This window comes from Gopherus evgoodei, chromosome 2, assembly GCF_007399415.2.
Source record: "Gopherus evgoodei ecotype Sinaloan lineage chromosome 2, rGopEvg1_v1.p, whole genome shotgun sequence".
In the NCBI taxonomy this organism is placed as follows: domain Eukaryota; kingdom Metazoa; phylum Chordata; order Testudines; family Testudinidae; genus Gopherus; species Gopherus evgoodei.
Window position 1 is genome coordinate 65,491,756 of NC_044323.1, and position 19,110 is coordinate 65,510,865.

A 19,110-nucleotide genomic window follows, 5' to 3' on the forward strand; every position below is an offset into this window, starting at 1 on the left:
TTTTGGATGGCATTTCAGATTCTTAAACCTTTAGTTGACTGATGTAGCTATTTTTAGAAATCGCATGTTGGAGCCTTCTCTGCATTTTTTCAAATTTGCTGTGAAAGTGTTCTTACAACGAACAATATGTGTTGGGTCATCATCTGAGACTGCTATAACATGAAATATATGGCAGAATGCAAGTAAGACAACAAGAGATGTACAATTCTCCCCCAAGGAGTTCAGTCACATTTAATTAATGCATTATTTTTTTAACGAGCATCATCAGGCTGGAAGCATGTCCTCTGGAATGGTGTCTGAAGCATGAAGGGGCATACAAATGTTTAGCGAATCTGGCATGTAAATACCTTGCAACGCCGGCTACAAAAGTGCCCTGCCAACATACTATTCTGACTTTAAGGTGACATTGTAAATAAGAAGCAGGCAGCATTATTTCCTGTAAAAGTAAACAAACTTGTTTCTCTTAGTGGTTGACTGAAGAATAGGACTGAGGGGGCTTGTAGGCGCTAAACTTTTGCATTGTTTTGCTTTTGAGTGCAGTTATGTAACAAAAAAAAATCTATATTTATAAGTTGAACTTTCATGATACAGATACAGTACGTGTGAGATTAACTGAAAAAATTTTTACATTGCAAATATTTGTAATAAAAATATAAAGAGCACTGTATTCTGTTGTAATAGAAATCAATGTTTGAAAATATAGAAAAACACAAAAATATTTAATAGATGTCAATTGGTAGTCTATTTAACAATGATTAATTGTGATTAATGTTTTGAGTTAATCGTGTGAGTTAACTGTGATTAACTGACAGCCCTAAAAATGAATTTAGTCTAAAACACAATTTTCTGTGGAAAAAAAAAGTTTTGATGGAAATTTTTTGAGCAGCTCTAAGATGTACCTTTTACAAAGCCACTGTTGCTTTACTCACTGTTACAGTAGCAAGTTTGCAGCAGGGAGGATTTTAGTTCATTGAGTTTTCATGTCTCAATTCCTCCTAGGTCCACCTGGCAGCCATTTAGGGAACCTCCGCCCCCACTTTGGGGCATGTTTCTTTAAAGTGAAAATAACCAAATCTCTGGTATAGCGGTAAGCATTGCAAATCTGGAGTGGGCTAAAATGTGCACAATCCTGAGAGCTAAGAGAGCAGTATTACGAACCCAAAGTGTTTAAAAAGTCACAAGTCAGGCCTAAAAACAACAAAGGTTAAAATAATGAGTAGTAATTAAGTGGTGAGGGGATGCCTTCTGAATTTTGAGTGTTTTTAAGATTTGCATTTTCAAGCTTTTCTCCGCAACTGTAATGGCTAGAATTTTTTTTTTTTAATAAAACCATGCTGCCATAATCATACCTCCACCACACCAAATATTAGGAGACTCCTCTTAATGCCACTGGGGTTGGTAAATTACAGGCATGATGCTAAAAAGTGAAATTTTAAAAGTTAGTACTGTGGAGGTGAAGAAAGCTTTTTTCCCCCCATCATGGTACCTGCAAACGGTACAGCAGCAAAGTTCCTCTGACAGGTTAATAGGCTGGTAAATCTGCATTGCCTCTGCTTGGAGACAGAGCTGATTAAACGAATGTTCAGTAGTAGCAGATCTCTGTCTGAAAGAGCCAAATGTGACATTGTGTCACTGAATTTCAGACAGTTGCACTTGCTAAATTTCTGAAGGGGCTTGGAGAATTTAAGCTTATAATGTCCCAAATAGCTGGTTTGGTTTTTATTTAATTCTTTTCTCAGATTTTTATAGGTGCATCTACAGCATGGTAAGTTTATTTTACCACATTTTATAGCTTTGTCTTTTTTTTTTTTTAAAAAAAAAAGTTAAGTGTTGAGAACTGTAATGACATACTGCTAAGACTACTGTTATGAAAGAATTTTTTTTTAAATGTGATCTCCTCCCAAACAGGAGGTTACATATAGCAATTCTCACAGCTGCAAAGATTGGTCAGTTACCAAGTTTTCTGTTTCAGGACCATACATTTCCTTCCAAAGAATTTTTGTTAAAATGTAGCCACAAATATACAAAGCAAGACTTTTTCATTCCATTTTGGGCAACTTAGTGATTCATTGCCTTCCCCAAAATGTCAAAACAAAACGAACTGTAGGCAACTCAGAGGGGAACCATAAAAATCTCTCTAAGAATGAATTGATGGATGAAGAAATTAGTGGAGGTAGGGGAAAGGGAAAAGTAAACAGCACAAACATTGTGAAAAGAGGAGCATTAGATTAGTTGAGGATTTAGACAGATAGGGAGGATATATTCAAGCACAGCTGCTCTATTTATTCAACTAAAAATCTAAGCAGGTATCAGAAAAATAATTGCTAGCAGTGAAGCATATTAGTGAGATCTAATAGGCTCCCAAAGGAAGTGACATTGCTTCAGTTATTTAAAACTCCCAAACGGATAGGAAATACACAGTAGGGAACAATCTTGGTCCAGGAAGGAAAGAAATGAACAACATGATTCACTTGGTCTCTTCTTTTAATAATTATTGGGCACAGTAGATATAATCATGCCTCTAGCTTCACTAAACATTAATTCCAGTACTGTCATTGGTGGAATTTGAAGCAGAGCCTTGGACTATTACTATACTAAATAGTAGAAAGTTAAAGTAAATTTATGCTGGAGTTTGGGTGAAATCTTGATGAAGCTGGTGGATATCATAGTTGCCTTTCATTCAGGATAAATATTAAAATCTATTAAGCTCCCTTATGGAATAAGATAACAGGGGCCACTTCCCAAAACACAGACCACATGCAAGGAGCTGAGCTGTGTGGCAGAGTGCAAATGCAGGGGGACTGGGTATTAATTTGGAAGAGGAAGAGGTGGGGTGTGTGTGTGAGAGAGAGAAAGATTGAGAGAAACAGCTAGAAATTCCACAAGACACAGAGAAGGCAGCAAGGAGGCCTTAGGGACAGCCAGAGAAACACTTGTACCATGATCCTAAGAGAAAGCTAAGAGAGTGTGTTTGGGTGGAGTGCTGGCTGGAAAGAGGCTTACAAGTGTGAGGAGAGGGGGGAACCACAAATAAACAATCTGCTGTGTTCAGGGAAACAGGGTTTTATTTACATTCTTTGTAAATCAACTGAGTTGGATTAAAGAAATTCCTGACTCTATCATCAATTTCTCCTCCAAATAGACACAACCTTCAAGACCTCAAATAATGGCTAACCACTCAGATCAAAATGTGTAAACAGTAATACTACGTAGAATTTCATCATCATCAGGAGAGACAGCAAGAAAGTCTTAAAAACAATTTCAGTATAAAAGCAGGACTCCCAAAGCCTTGACAAAAGCTGTCTAGTTCTAAAACATAGCAAATCTAAAATTTACATATAAAATGGGCTTTTAAGGATGATCCTCTTCCCATTGCCTTCAATGGGTGAAGGATTCAGTCTCTAATAACTGTAGGGCTGCTGTGAATGAGCACAGTGTGTACTGTCGTATATAACCACAAAACAGTAAGGAAACTGTAGAAGGCACAGCAGGCTACACAACTGCAGAGAAGAGCCTCAGTACATTATAATATCACTAATGAGCAATCTCCAAGTCTTCAGCACAACATTTACAAACATTTAAAAAGTTTGTTTCAATGAAAGTATATACTGCACACACAACCTACTTGAAATTTCACCAGGTGCCAAACAGTTACAAATTTTCCCTCTTCCTTTAATATTAGTTACATCGGCTGCATCTTTATTGCAGGCACAATGATCCTACTGGCAGTATAGCCTATGGATTAACTAGCAGGTGTACTTCAGCAATACAGTCAGAATTATTTGTACCCAAGAAGTCTCATCTTGACAGAGATACACAAGTGGTAAAATTGTTGAACGTGCTTCCTGAACCTATTGCTGACTTGTCAGTCTTGAGAGATTTGTTTTGAGCACAACTTAAGGATTTTTACAGTTACCGCAAACTAAGGAAGTAGATCTTTGACTGCTGGGAGTCCCCATAGCTACACTGATTTCAGCTGAACTATGCCAGGTTACACCAGCTAAGGACCTGGCCCCTGAAGCTCTAATATTCTAGTGGGGTGTGTGTATATTTATATATTTACATGTTTGCTAAGTTATTTCACTATTAGTGTTTTTAAGAATCTAACTGGTAAGAGGAAAACTTCACAGCTTTCACCAATCCAACTCTTCCATTGAACATGAGACACACAATGCTTACATGAACCCTTTATCCCCAGTCTGAGATGCAGTAACCAAAGACAACATGCTTGTTAGCGACTGCAATAACATTCCAAAAGTAATATTAAAAATAAAGTATAGAAAAGAGGAAAGGAATCCAAGCATCAAAGTAATAGAAATATGTACCTTTGTGCTAATTTATCTTCATCTGATCCCACATCCATTACAGCCCCCATCCTCTTTCCCCCAAAGCTGCGAGTTGTATAACAGGACCTTTTCCCCCTTTGCACAGAATATTTTCTGAAGTAAAAAAAATGCTTAGTTCAGAGCAAACACCTCCTCCCGCCACTGGTTTCAGAAGATCAGATTCTGTTGCAAATTAATAGGGCTCTGAAAATCTGCAGATATCCACAGACTATTCTTGTGGATCGGCTGCAGATACAAATTTTGTATCTGCGCAGGGTGCTGCAAATTAACATATCTTAACTGACAGACTGTAGTGACTATAGCTCCATTCCTGCACATGCTTAGCTTTAAGAAGGTGCATAGTCTCACTGGCTTCAGGTTGGACTTCTGTGCGTAAAGCAGGATTGTGGCACATAGGGACTAGAAGTCACAAGGGGAGAATTATCTCCCTTGTTCCAGAAGAGCAATAGTTTGAAGCATCAAAGGAAAGCAAGACTGACAGCTCAGGGGTGAGCTGCACCTGTGATCTCTCCTGCAGCCCCTGTAGGTGACAGACCTCTACCTCAGCATTACCAGAGGCCAAATGTTCAAAAAATCATAAGTCAGGCTCACCACAAATCATGAAATTGGCTTTAAAATCCTAATATTATGTAAAAATAATAGATTTGGAGTTCTTTTTATTTTCCTTCTGCTTTTTAAGTGTTTAGGGTGCACCAGGGTCACATTTTAAAGCTTTCACCAGTCACGAGGGCTTGAAATTTACTTTTTCTTTAAAACTGAAGGCTGAAATCACATATCCACTTGACTCTAGAAGCTGGGGCTTTAAAGGAAAAACAAACAATCATCAGGGTGGACAACATTGCTACCTGCAGTCTTCACAGAATGGAATTCAGTTCACCCCACTTTAGACTGGATCATAGGTTACAATACCCTGCATTTCCCCATCATCCTGCCATAGTTACATTTGAGCAATACTTTATACCTTCATGAGTGCACCCCGCAGATGACAGACTCTTATCTTCACCTCTCCCTATGGAACCCTGCAGGGCTGCCCAGAGAATTCAGGGGGTCTGGGGCAAAGCAATTTTGGGGGCCCCTTCATAGAAAAAAGTTGCAATACTATAGAATACTATGTTTTCGTGTGGGCCCCTGCAGGGTCAAGGGCAAATTGCCCCACTTGCCCTCCCCCCTGGGGCAGCCCCAGAACCCTGTGGTTCTACCACTCTCACCTGGATCCTGGAGTGACAGCCCGTTTTCAATCATGTTAACACAAGACACCCAACTGTAATTGGTACTTGCAAGAAGCTTTCCTCAGATCCTGTAACCAGCAGCTGAAGATTAAAGTGAGACTCTAAACAGCTTCTTCCAAACAGACAAATTGTCTATTCACCCAAGAGCAGAGAAAAGGGTTAATGCTACACAAACTCTGTATGCTTGGGTCTTATTTGGAACTCTTAGCTGCCTTTGACATTGCACTGGGCCTGCGTCCCAGGCTCACTGCTCTTCACAAACAGCCCTTGACCAGTGAAGCCCCCTCCATCTCTAAAGGAAGATTTTAACTATTTAGTGCCCCTTTTATCCTGGGAACCCCAGCCTTGGTGAGCCAGGTGTGCAATTTTGCCTGGCCCCTGGAAGCAGCATCTTCCCAATTAATAGCCCAGTCACTATTCCCTTAACTCCCATGAAGTCTTATCTTGTCGCTGGCCATTGTTTTGTTTCCTGCTTGCTCTTCCTCAGAGCTCCTTTTGGTTTAACTCCCCAAGACAGACTAAGCAATATCAAGCAGGTAAAGAGAAAGCTCTTCCACTTTCTCCATGACAAATATTGCACAATAAGACGTTCATGCCTTGAACATATTTTTCTAAGTCACTTTATTGTTTAAAATATCAGCACACTTGATCTTCAATTTATTTTTGTTCCACTCATGAAATACTGCGAGAAACATACTGCATTTTACAATATACACCTCTGCAACTCTAAATACTACTTTCCCCCAACGGGCAACGTAAAAAAGACAAAACAAAAACCCCAAAACTATTTAAGGCAGTGACAGGAATTGGACCAATGTGGGTGTCCTTGTGACCATTTCACTTCCTCTCAGGATACCTTTTTCCCCTCATAGCTAAGCAACTTAAAACTTGAGCATTCAGCCTAAGATATATTTAGTAGGTCAAAGAAAACATGTGGTCTCTCTGCACCAATGCAAGTTTCTTAATTCCAATGCATAAGATACTGATTAGCATCGTAAGTTTTCCACTAAGTGTAGGTGTTGTGCTGTAACTTGATACGTGTACAACTCTCTCAAAAATAGCCCTTCCCTCCAACTCAAATGGAATGTTAATAACTGACAATTTAAATAAATAGCAAAAATAACTGGCAACATCTAACTCCTACCTTGATTCTAGCTCATATCACTGAAATAAATACAAAATGAATCATTAGTTTGTTGGGATACTAAGGAAGCTTACTATATTTATAAAAATAAACCAGTGGAAGACAATAATTTTTCTTATTCTGTCCCATGTAGATTACACTATATTGCTACAGCTGAGAAGGCTCATAACACGTCATACCTTTGTAGTGTACCTCTTTTTGACAGCTTCAGGAAAATTAGCTGCCACTTCTTTTCTTGTGCTTTTCAAACACAGATTTGCAAAGGAAAATAATGCCATATAACTGAAGTCACTGATTTAAAATTAAACAACCTTTATATTATTAGAGAGAGAGAGAGAGAGAGACCTGAAAAAAATCTATATATATATATATAGCACAGAAGAAGGAAATGCAAGGCAAATAAAGGACTGGATTTTCATTTTTGAAAGTTTGTTATATGGCAAGTTTGTGTTTCATAATTGCAAAATAAGGGTTTGTACAACCAAAACCACTGTTACTGCATAAACCTTTTCAACTGCTGCACAAAAAGGCTTAATTTCAATACCTAAAAATAGTTTAAACAGTTTGGATCATTTTTTGAATATGAAAAAAAAAAAAAAGTTTTTTCTGTTCCATTAGAAACTGTCAGCGCTGAACACTGAATCAAAAATATTACAAAAAGCTTGACACCATAAGTTGCTTCATGGAAAATTCTGCCAGGCTTCTCTACAGCTCGTCATGCTTGTATGTGAACTCCCTGGCAGATATAAATCCATCACGGTCTTCATCTTCTTTATCAAATATGTCGTCAGCCAAAACATCATGATAGCTGTCATTCACTGATGCTCCATGCTTTTCAAATTCCTTCTTCAAATATGCTTTCACCTGTTGGGCAAGATAGATTAATAGTTTTTAGGGCTGTCAAGCGACTAAAAACATTAATTGTGATTAACTTCACTGTTAAATAATAATATCATTTATTTAAATACTTTGGATGTTTTCTACATTTTCAAATATACTGATTTCAATTACAACACAGGATACAAAGTGTACAGTGCTCACTTTCTATTTCTTTTTATTACAAGTATTTATACTGTAAAAAACCCAAAATAAACAGTATTTTCAATTCACTTAATACAAGTACTGTAGTGCAATCGCTTTGTCATGAAAGTTGACCTTACAAATGTACAAAAAAACAAACTGTATTCAAAAATAAAACTATGTAAAATTTTAGAGCCTGCAAGTCCATTCAGTAGTACTTCTTGTTTAGCCAACTACTCAAACAAGTTTTACATTTGCTGCCCGCTTCTTGTTTACAATGTCACCAAAAAGTGAGAACAGGCCTTCTCATGGTAGTGTTGTAGCCGGAGTCGCAAGATATTTATGTGCCAGATGTGCTAAAGATTCATATGTCCCTTCAACCGCCATTCCAGGGCACAGGCACCTATGCTGATGACAGGTTCTGCTTGATAACAATCCAAAGAAGTGTGAACCAACGCAAGTTCATTTTCAGCATCTGACTCAGACGCCATCAGTGGAAGGTTGATTTTCATTTTTGGTGGTTTGGGTTCTGTAGTTTCCGAGTGTTGCTCTTTTAAGGCTTCTGAAAGCATGCTCCACACCTAGCCCTGCTCAGATTTTGGAGGGCACTTCAGATTCTTAAACCTTGGGTTGAGTGCTGTAGCTATCTTTAGAAATCTCACATTGGTACCTTCTTTGCGTTTTGTGAAATCTGCAGTGAAAGTGTTCATAAAATGAATAACGTGTTGAGTCATCATCCGAGAGTGTTACAACATGAAATATATGGCAGAATGTGGGTAAAACAGAGCAAGGGACATAAAAAAAAATGCATTAATTAAATATGTAACAAGTGTCATCGGCATGGAAGCATGTCCTCTGGAAAGATGGCTAAAACACAAAGGTGCATATGAATGTTTAGCTTATCTGGCACATAAATACCTTGCAATGCCGGCTACAAAAGTGCCATGCGAATGTACTGTTCTCACTTCAAGGTGACATTGTAAAAAAGAAGCAGGCAGCATTACTTCCATAAATGTAAACAAATTTGTCTGTCTTAGCAATTTGTAAATTGCACTTTCATGACAAAGAGTTTGCACTACAGTACTTATATGAGGTGAATTGAAAAATACTATTTCTTTTGTTTACAAATATTTGCACTGTAAAATTGATAAACAAAAATAATATACACTGATGTCAAATACAACACAGAAAAAAATATATATATATAAATGTAGAAAAACATCCAAAATATTTAATGAATTTCAATTGGTATTGTATTGTTTAACAATGTGATTAAAACTGATTAATCATGATTAAATTTTTTAATTATGATTAATTTTTGAGTTAATCATGTGAGTTAGCTATGATTAATCAACAACCCTAATAGTTTTTGTCATAAGACTTTATTAAAATTCAGTAAATGGAGAAGAGACAGGTCTAGGAAAAGCTATCATTTGTTATGGGTATACTAGACAATGAATATCTACCATATATACTCAATCATAAGCCAGTTTGTTTATAAGCCCCTGCTCCCCAAGATGGATAAGTAAAAATGGAAAATGTTTATAACCCGTTCATAAGATGACCCTATAATTCAGGGGTCAGCAAACTTTGGATCCCGGGCCATCAGGATAAGCAGCTGGTGGGCCGAGATGGTTTGTTTACCTTGAGTGTCTGCAGGCATGGAGATAAACCTAAGTAAACAAAGTGCCCCGCTGCGCCAGCTGCTTACTCTGATGGGCCGGAACAGCAACTGGTGGGGAAAAAAAATTATTTTTTTTTTGGGGGGGGGAAGCTGGGAGTTAGGGGAGTAACCCCTGTGACTACCCCCCACATGACCCCACCCCTAGCCTGGAACCCCCCCACTCTCTCCATCCCATCCTTTCCCACTTTATCTGGGGTGGATGTCTCTGGCCTGGCTGAAACTGCTCTGGCAGCCTAGGCAGCAAGGCCGCAGCCTGCTCCAGCAGGCCAGGCCAGGTGGTGCGGCCGCAGCATGTTCCAGGGGCTGGGCGGCCTGGCCGCAGCGTGCTCCGGCGCCTGGGCGGCCCAGCCACAGCCTGCTTTGGGAGGTGGGGCCAACCGGCATGGCTGCAGCCTGCCAGCCCCAGAGCTGCAACTGCTTTGGAGGCTGGCAGGGAGAGCAGCGTAGTCAGAAGCAGACACACTCTGGCCCTGCCTCTTTTCTTCTGGCCCTGCTGGCTGTGCTGCCTCTCCTTGCTCCCTCTGTTGGGGGGAGGGGCTGTGTCCCACCTCTCCCTCTCTATACTCATTCATAAGCCGACCCCCTTCTCTGGTGTTTCCCTTTTTTACTAAAAAAATTTGGCTTATGAACAAGTATATATGGTACTTCCCATTGTCACTAAGGATATAAGCTTGTCTGATAGATACCAAAGACCTTGCTATCATTTCTGAGTTAGGCTGCAGAAATCTAAGACAATAAAAATAGAAGGCAAAAGTAATCATAGCTTTAGGGTATATGCCAGAAAACTGTGTCCTTTAAGTTTGGCTGTCTGTACTGTAAAGTGAATATAACTATAGAATGGAAATTTTTGGCTTCCAATTATTTAGAGAGCAAAATACTTTCTCTAGCTCACAAATATCAGACAACAGTGTAAGATCCACCTAACCAAAAACACACAAAAACAACCAAACAAAAAATTAACCTCAGATCTTTATCAACTTATTGGGTTGAGTTTCCAGACAAAAATATATTTGGGAAACTGTCCACTACCAGCATTTACTGCGGGAACAGAAATCACTATATTAAAAAATTATTCTGACAACAGAAAAACCCCACAATAAAAGTCTTACCTATGAGACATGCATTTAAAAATTACTTAAACTCACTGCTGGAACATACAGTTATCTCCTTGTACGAATCTGCATAGGTAACATTTAATTATTCTGAGTGACAACTCAATCCTCATTCAGTTGTTTGAAGTTTATCCATCTTAAATCCTTAGAGTTCTAAACCCTACATTCTATTGAGGTAGGAAGATATTGTAAAGTAGGTAATTACAGATGACTTACCCTACAATACCCAAGATTTGTTTAGGACTGAATTAACACCAAGCCAATGGGTCATATCTTCTGAGTTTTAAAATCTCTTTTATCCACATCAGTACACTGCTTTGTAGCATTTGTTATGGTAAGTCAACAGGCATTAATATCGATAATTTGTAAGACTGGCTAACACAGTGCATTAGTGAAGTGGATCAGTCTTTAAGCTCTAATTCCTGTCCTCGACTGAAAACAAAAAAAGGAGTTTACTGGTCTCACCTAGCCCCCTAATGCAGGAGTTCCCAAACTTTTTCCCCCTGAGGCCCACCTGTGCAGCTGCAGTAGGCATCATGGCCCACTACTAAAATGCATTCATCAGGCAGAAGGCACCGCAGGGCACACGAGGCCCCTCGTCTCAGCAGACTAGGGCCAGTGAGAAGGCGAAAGGGCCAGGCAGATGCCACAGGCAGATGCCACAGCCAGCCCCCACCAACACCCTCCACCTAAGCAGCACACTGAGTGCTTTGAGCTCAGAACCTGGCAGCCACACAGCACCTTGGCCTGCCTCACACGCTCTGACTGCCCAGAAAACAGGGCACTGGGCTCCTCTGGCCCTGGGTGGGGGCCCATCATCAGCTGCTACTCCACCAACATATATCATTTTGGGGGAGCAGGGCAGCAACAACCCTCATGCCCCCGCCACCCCCAAACTCCACCCATTGTGAACCACCTGGGACTGTGTTGCAGCCTACGGTTTGGGAATCTCTGCCCTAATGGATGTTTTGGCTCATCACAAAAGCTACATTGTATAGCTAGTATACACTGGTATATTTCAATAGGAAGGAAAAAAGTCTGAAATACCAGGAGAGATCCAGGATAGGATAGTTGTACATGCAGAAGCCTGCCTGGTTAGAGTTCTTGATTTTCAGTTTAAAATAAAATAAACCACCACTTAGAACAGTTTTTTGACCTGTGTTTAAAGAAAAAAAAAAAGTGTTGAAACCTGCAGTTCTTTCCACCATTAAGTTCTATATTAAAGCAAATTCCCAATTAGAAAAATAGCCAGCAGAGGACGAACAATGTTGAAGGCTGCGTCCTTTCAGGAAGGTCACATGATGAAGTGCCATCAGTTGTTGGTGTTACAGCAGTAAGATTTGAAATCCAAGTTGTGGTACAAAAACCACAAACTGACAAAGTTTAAAGTAATCTTTAACTTCTAAAAAGTTAAGTCACACAAATTAATATAAAAATTCTAAGTGGTTCAAACCACACTAAGAATGGACGACAGGAGGATGGATCAGTTGATGATTACCTGTTCTGTTCATTCCCTCTGAAGCACCTGGCATTGGCCACTGTTGGAAGACAGGACACTGGGCTAGATGGATCTTTGGTCTGACCCAGTATGGCCGTTCTTACGTTATGTTAACCTCGGCCTCCATCCTGCATATGAGCAGCCTCTATAGACTCAAGGCCCTTGCCTAGCATTAGCTAGATCAAGTCATAGTCCACTAGACCCTTTCTTGACAAATATCAAATTTTACTTCAACCTTTTATGAAAAGGAAGAGTTCCCTTTTGTAAAGGATTCACTTTATTTAAGGACAGGTTTCAGAGTAGCAGCCGTGTTAGTCTTTATCCGCAAAAAGAACAGGAGTACTTGTGGCACCTTAGAGACTAACAAATTGATTTGAACATAAACTTTCGTGGGCTACAGCTCACTTCATCAGATGCATAGAATGGAACATACAGTAAGAAGATTTATACACATTCGTTGGGCCATCTTGATTATCACCACAAAAGTTTTTTTTCCTCCTGCTGATAATAGCTCATCTTAATTAATTAGCCTCTTAGAGTTGGTATGGCAACTTCCACCTTTTCATGTTCTCTGTATGTATATATATCTTCTTACTGTATGTTCCATTCTATGCATTTGATGAAGTGGGCTGTAGCCCACAAAAGCTTATGCTCAAATCAATGTGTTAGTCTCTAAGGTGCCACAAGTACTCCTGTTCTTTTCACTTTATTTAATTTGTTTAACTTTGTTGAGTAGTTACTTAGCATACTCACCTCATCCTTGGATAGCTTCCAGTCATCATTAAGATCCATCTGTTGGAATGACTCATGAGATCTCGGTCCACTTCTAATTTCTAGAAGGTCAATGTTGAATATCAGCGTGCTCTCAGGTGGAATTTTTCCTACCAAAGATGTTAAACATTGAGACAGATTAAGTGTTACATTCACTACCTTAGAAAGTCCATCAATATTTGGGCAAAGTCTTCTATTAATCCAGTTTCATTAAACTTGTTTAGGATTGCTAGTGACTGAATTAATAAGGGTTACTGTGTGTGTAGTAGAGTGCAGGTATGGATCTGACCCATTCAAACTGTAATCTGATCCTACTGCCAGTGAAACACACATATTACTTTACACATGCATCCCATTGAAGACAGGTATGCATTTAAGTCAATCCACAAACAAACATCAAGTGTTTTGAGAAAACAAGGTTCTTGGATCTGTCAGCCTCAAGCAGTAGAGTGTAGATCAGGAGGTAGTTTCGTAAAAGGTGGTCTCTATACTGCCCCTCTCTTGAATGGGGATGTAAATTAGGCTGGCTGCTGATGGCACCAAAGGGCCGCAGATATGGCAGCTGAGGATGGCCAGAGCCTAAAGCCCTGGCCACGTTCCCTATATCAGCAGCAGAGATCGGAAGGATGTCACAGGACTGCTCTATGCTGGGGTGATTCTCTCATTGCTGGCTCTAGGGCTGTAGCACAGAATTCCAACCTTTTAAATAATGTTGTTGGTTAATCTGATTGTACCTGTGTGCTCAGTGTACATGCTAGCGAATTACTTCATTTTAGATGCTTGAATAGGCTGCTGGTTTTCTGATGGCGACACAGAAAGCAGTCCACTTTTGGCTCAGAATGGTTGGAATTTATCACACACTGGCTTTACCAACATGTTATCTTTTAGCATTTAGGTCCAGTCAGTAAGATCATTTAAATGATTAACATTTGAGGCACACAGCTATCAGAAGCACATTTTCATCTTTGACACTCCACTTAATTTTGTGCCTGTTGTGCAAAGCCTACAGGAGTAGAATACACATCCTTGCTTTTGCTCCCCAGACAACAGCTCCCTGCCCCTAACAATATCCTCACAGCTCTGAAATAGTTTCCTCCATACCATCTCTTCTACTACTTGCCTGATAGGGTGCTAATGATCTCCAGAAAGCTCAGCTACTCTGATTCACAGTAAGAGATTCTAGCAGCCTTTTAGCATGTGCAAGTGGGTACTGAGTCCTGGGAATACAACTGAAAGGGGACAGTGAGTGGGTGGTGATTCTTCTTAAGGTGACAGGAAAGAGTGCAACTCATTTTCCAGGTGAGAGATAAAAGAGCAGCACCAAGGATGGAGGGTCTAGGGACAGCATGTATGCATTGAAGAAAGAAAATGGACTGGTTATTCCACATACCTGCTGAGTGTATTTGAAAAGACCTGTACGTAGGCACACACTTTACAAAGTTTTCTGAAGCAAACTATTTCTTATGGCAACTGTCAGGTTTGTTTAACTCTTCAGCAGGCCTTTAAATATACAAAACAAAATAGCACGGTGTGTTTTGACAATTCTTCCTTACAAATCTGAGGGCTAGCTTGCCACTGCCTTGTATCGTAATTATTTATGCTTGTGTTAAATAAGTGTGCATAAAGTGGCACCAAGTGAAAATGGTAGCATTTGACATCCTTTTTGTGTAGTTATTTACACCTGGGCATGACAGTAGAGAATTAGGCACCATGGGTGTCCTGCTGGCAAAAGACTAATGTTAAAAGCTTGCTTTGCTTCTTGCATCATTTCTGGAAGACAAAAAACAGTGCTTCTAGAAAGCTATACTGAAAGTTTTATTTTAAGAGAAAGTGTGTTTAGTTGCCCTCCACCTCTTGCTCCTCCAATTTTGCCAGAATACACGCACACAGTATATGGAGTCAAGTATTCCCAATTCCTAAACTAGTTTTGTATTATGAGAGGGCATAGTAGAAGAGTTAAATTTCCTTAGAGAATACTTACTCCATCTGCATTAAAGGTCACACACATTGCCTTAGAGCCACATGACACAGGAAACCCTATGATGCAAGTACTTAGCCCTATTAACTGTTCAAATAATAAATATATATATTTTTTTTATAAATCACTTAATGTTGTAGCCCAACAGCTAGCTATCTCAAGTTTGGACTCTCTTGTCCCAAAGAGACATCTGGAACTGTTTGTCATCTTGGAAAGTGAAAAAAAAAAAAAAATCACTGCTAAAGCCAGATAAAGTGATGCAGAGCCACATTGCCACCATTAATTCTGATAAATCACTACTACAGCGGAGAGACAAGTCTTTACAGTGGATATACTTACTGCTGTGCTAGGGGCTGGTCAGTCACACCACCTTGTTGAAGTAGTGCAATAGCTGACTTCCATTCAGGGCGGGCTAAATGATGGAATAATTAAATGCCTCTTTGTTTAGCAATAGCTGAAACAATGGAAAACCCCTACCCAAATACAAGACCATATGCAAGCCTAGGAAATGGCTGGGATTTCCCAGTGGTCTAACAAACAGAGGGGCAGAGGACTGATGTGATTCCAGGTGTGAATCAGCACACGTGCGGTAGAAGCATACTGAGAAGGCAGCAAGGAAGGCCAACAGTCAGAGAAGAATTTGACATTGAGAAAGAGCTAAGGGAGAAAGTTTTTCAGCTGAGTGCTGGCTGGAAAGAGGCTTAGTTTCTTTGCTCACAGTTCCATCTCATGCTGCTTGATTCCTATTGTGTTCAGGAAAACAGGACTTTATGTACATTCTTAGTAAATAAGCAGGATTGCATCAATTCCTCTTCCTAATGGAAACAACCTACAATACCTCAAAAATCTGTTAGCTGTTTAGGACAAAATAGGTAACAATACAGGTTTAGGAATGCACTGAGCTTGAGGAGGATTTAAAAGTATTACCTTTTCCTTCTTTTCCATAAGCAAGGGATGGAGGAATAGTTAGTTGCCGCTTTTCTCCTACACACATATCCTTCAAACCTTTGTCCCAGCCTTTAATGGCTTCCTTTATGCCAAGTGTAAACCACATAGGTTGACCATTGTTATGCTTGTGGCTGGAAAAAATGGAACAAAATATTTTAGTCCCTAAATTGTTTAGTACGTCCATGAAGATTAACCATTATACTAAGCTGAACTGACTCATACTGCAGAGTTACAGCACTAAACCCCTAAACAATAACGTTGCACCTCTTTAGTGACAGCAGACCTAGTCCTTGCACATCTGAAGCATAGGAAAAAGCAGTGAAATTAAAAATAATACCTCACCCTGCACATGAAGATGTTGGTGCCTAGAGCCAGCACATTTGTACTGGAAGCAGCAAATCTAATAATTTGTATCTCTGATCATGGTTTCCATTTAGTTACTGATCATTGTAGAAATGGAATCATATTGTTAAGAACACACCGTCATGGCTATATTGCTTAGTTGGTAGACAATAAAGCCTGAGATTTGTTTCTGAACCTTGATGGTATATTGTAAAATATGTAGTATGTTTTAAATTGTTAATTGTGTTTGTCTTTTGAAATAACCATGTCAGGTAGAAACTCACAGCAGCCATTATGAACCAACACCACTACACAACTGATGTGTAAGTTTAGCACAGAGGAAGGAAGTAAATGGATACAGGGAGAAATTTTAGTTTAGATAGGTAGAACGTAACCCCTCCCTTCCAAACTGAAATTTGGCTAGTATACCAGGGCGATAACCAATGTACAGCATATCATAGGATTCCTAGGCACCAATCCAATGCTCTTAACCATGTGAGTAATCACACAATTTTTTTTAAATGTGTTGTTAAATAAGTCAATAAAATTGCACTGAATTCAATCCCACTGACTTCCATGGGACTTAACATGTGCTTAACTTTAAGTGCATGTTCAAATGCTTACTTAGATCTGAAGGGACACTTGCACATTTCAAATAAAAAACATGCTTAAGTACTTTGCTGAAATGAGGCCTTAGCAACTACAAGACTCAGGATCTCTACCTTAGGTATCATTCAGAAGTCACTGTTAGCAGCTCAGTGCTGTTGTGTACTATGATGGAATATTATTAGTTGTGGTACTACAGTAGAAAAAAAAGTGCCTCAAAAACCATTTTATGGAGCATTTAGGTTTTCTACAAAGTCTCCCGTCCAAGTAGTGACCAGGCGCAATCTTGTTTAGTTTAAATCTAAGCACTTCAGAGCTGTGCATTAGAATCTTTATTAACCAGTATAGCTGGTTGAAAACTTAGTGAAAATTTGTCACGATTTTCATTGATATTTTGTTTTTATCTGATTTTTCTGACCAGCTGTGTTTACCAGATACCGAAAGAAGACATTTCAAAACACAGAAATTAGTCATCAATGGACAATTTGTTAGAGAGAATGACAAACAAATATAATTCCTTTACAAGAAGCATAAAAGGCTATCTGGAAGAGATAATTGGTCAGGATTTACAATTTGGTGAGAGATTTTAGTTAAGACTGATCTGAAAAGAAAGAAAAAGCAGTCGGTACTAGTTGGACTCTTGTAGAAAGACATATTTTGGACCTAGCCTGCAAATATTTAAGCATGTTCACTGCTCCTCATCGCCATAGCATCTGAGTTTCATGTAAACTCCGTATCAGTAGCGAAGCTGACTTCATGGAATTTCTGGCTCTTTTCGCTTTTGGGGATAAAATGTCTGTTTAAAAATAGTAGATTTTTTTTTTGGTTGATTTGTTTTAGTGAATTTTCGGGGGTGGGTGGTGAGGCGAGGGGAAGAGTGATGTTTCGATAGAAGATGTCCATGTTACAATTACAACTTTTCCTGTAATGGAAATTACTTTTTAAAGTGAAAGGTTCTACAGTGAAAGGTTCTACAGAGTTTCCTAGAGACAGATTCTGGATTAGCCCAATCTCCTCTGGAAACTTGTTCTATAATCAGATGTCCCTTTCTGCACATGAGAAGCCCCACTGAACTACTCAAGACTATTTGAGCATTAAGTTAATCATGTGTATATTTGCAAGACTGAGGCCAATATCTGAACTGTAAAACATTGCTTAAGGCTTCCATCCTTCAAGAGGCTCCATGAGGGTCTGTCTGTGTGGAGCAACTTGGATGTTTGGGTAGTTTTATTTTTTGGGTCTTCATTTTTTGGGTGGTGAGGGTGAGGAAGAAGGAAGCGGGCAACACAGATCACATCCTTAAGACAAAATTAAAAAACAACAAAACCAAGTACATTCCAAAAGTTATATTTCAAGAGAGGGAATTAATTACAGACACTTTATTGTTAAAATGAGTATATTGGGGTATGGATATATTGATGGGGTTTAGCTGTTTTACACATATATCCTAATGCAATGGAGCTTAGGCAATCACTATCCACACATCTAATCTCTTTTTAAAGATCACCAAAATTGCCAACGAAAGCTTTAAGCCAGCACCTAGTGTCTTACCTATATGTATTTATCTTACGTGCTTGAAAGAGTTACTTACGTGGAGTGAAACACTGAACCATCTTTTTCCAAGTAGCCTTCATAATGCACCAACATCATATCCCCCCATTTGGTTTTCCTCTGACAGATGAATGGCTTCTGGAGCACCTCAATCTTCACTTCTGCTTCTGGGATAAGAGCCCCAGTCACACAGGTAACAACCACACAGAAAAGGGGAGCCCAAAATGCAACCCTCATCCTTGAGTCAGTCACAGCAAGGGCTATTTTCTCAAAAAGAAAAAAAAATCTGGATGACGGTTGCGTAAAGGAGTTTTATACAGCTGGAAGCCTGGAGCCAGGGCCTTCACCTCTCCTCCTCCGGGGTCAGTTACACTCAGTGCCTTTCGCAGCCGCCTTAAAGTGCCCCCAATATTGTCAGCACAAGAGGATTCGGTCTTTACTTGCACACCGATGCGGCCAGGCGCTGTGTTTTGCAGGACACTTAAGGCAGGTTTCGCTGTAACCAGGCTCCCCAGGGGCTCCAGACCCTTGCCGAGGTGGGTGATGCTGTGGGAAGAGGAGGGAGCCACAGCCACCCTCGGCTCACCCCTCCCGTCTGTCCCTCCCCAGAAGCACGCACACGTGGCAAACTCTTTCCAAACCAGGCTCAAAACTTCAGCTGGCGGACCCCGACCCACAGAAGCCTGGCTCCTCTCCCTCTGATTGGATCTCTCTAGGGGCCGGGCCAGAACGTGTCGCCATCTATTGGAAAGCAGACCTGTCTGTCTTCACTCCCGCCCAACGGACAGCCAGCGCCGATCTGCGCTCGTAGAAAGTGATTGGTGCTCCCGGAAGAGAACGTTCGTACATAGTCCGGCCTTGTTGGAATCCTCACACAATTG

The 19,110-nt window shown here is 39.9% G+C and overlaps 1 protein-coding gene across 1 annotated transcript; it reads right to left on the minus strand.

The window, feature by feature from the left end:
• Nucleotides 1-6,179: 6,179 nt before the first annotated feature.
• Nucleotides 6,180-19,023, minus strand: FKBP14 (FKBP prolyl isomerase 14). Its single transcript, XM_030550865.1, has 4 exons — nt 18,270-19,023; nt 15,710-15,861; nt 12,787-12,914; nt 6,180-7,583 (listed from the first exon to the last, which is right to left on the minus strand). The coding sequence occupies exons 1-4, from the start codon at nt 18,464-18,466 to the stop codon at nt 7,425-7,427; spliced, it is 636 nt and encodes a 211-aa protein (XP_030406725.1). The 5' UTR covers nt 18,467-19,023; the 3' UTR covers nt 6,180-7,424.
• Between the last annotated feature and the right edge of the window lie 87 nt (nt 19,024-19,110).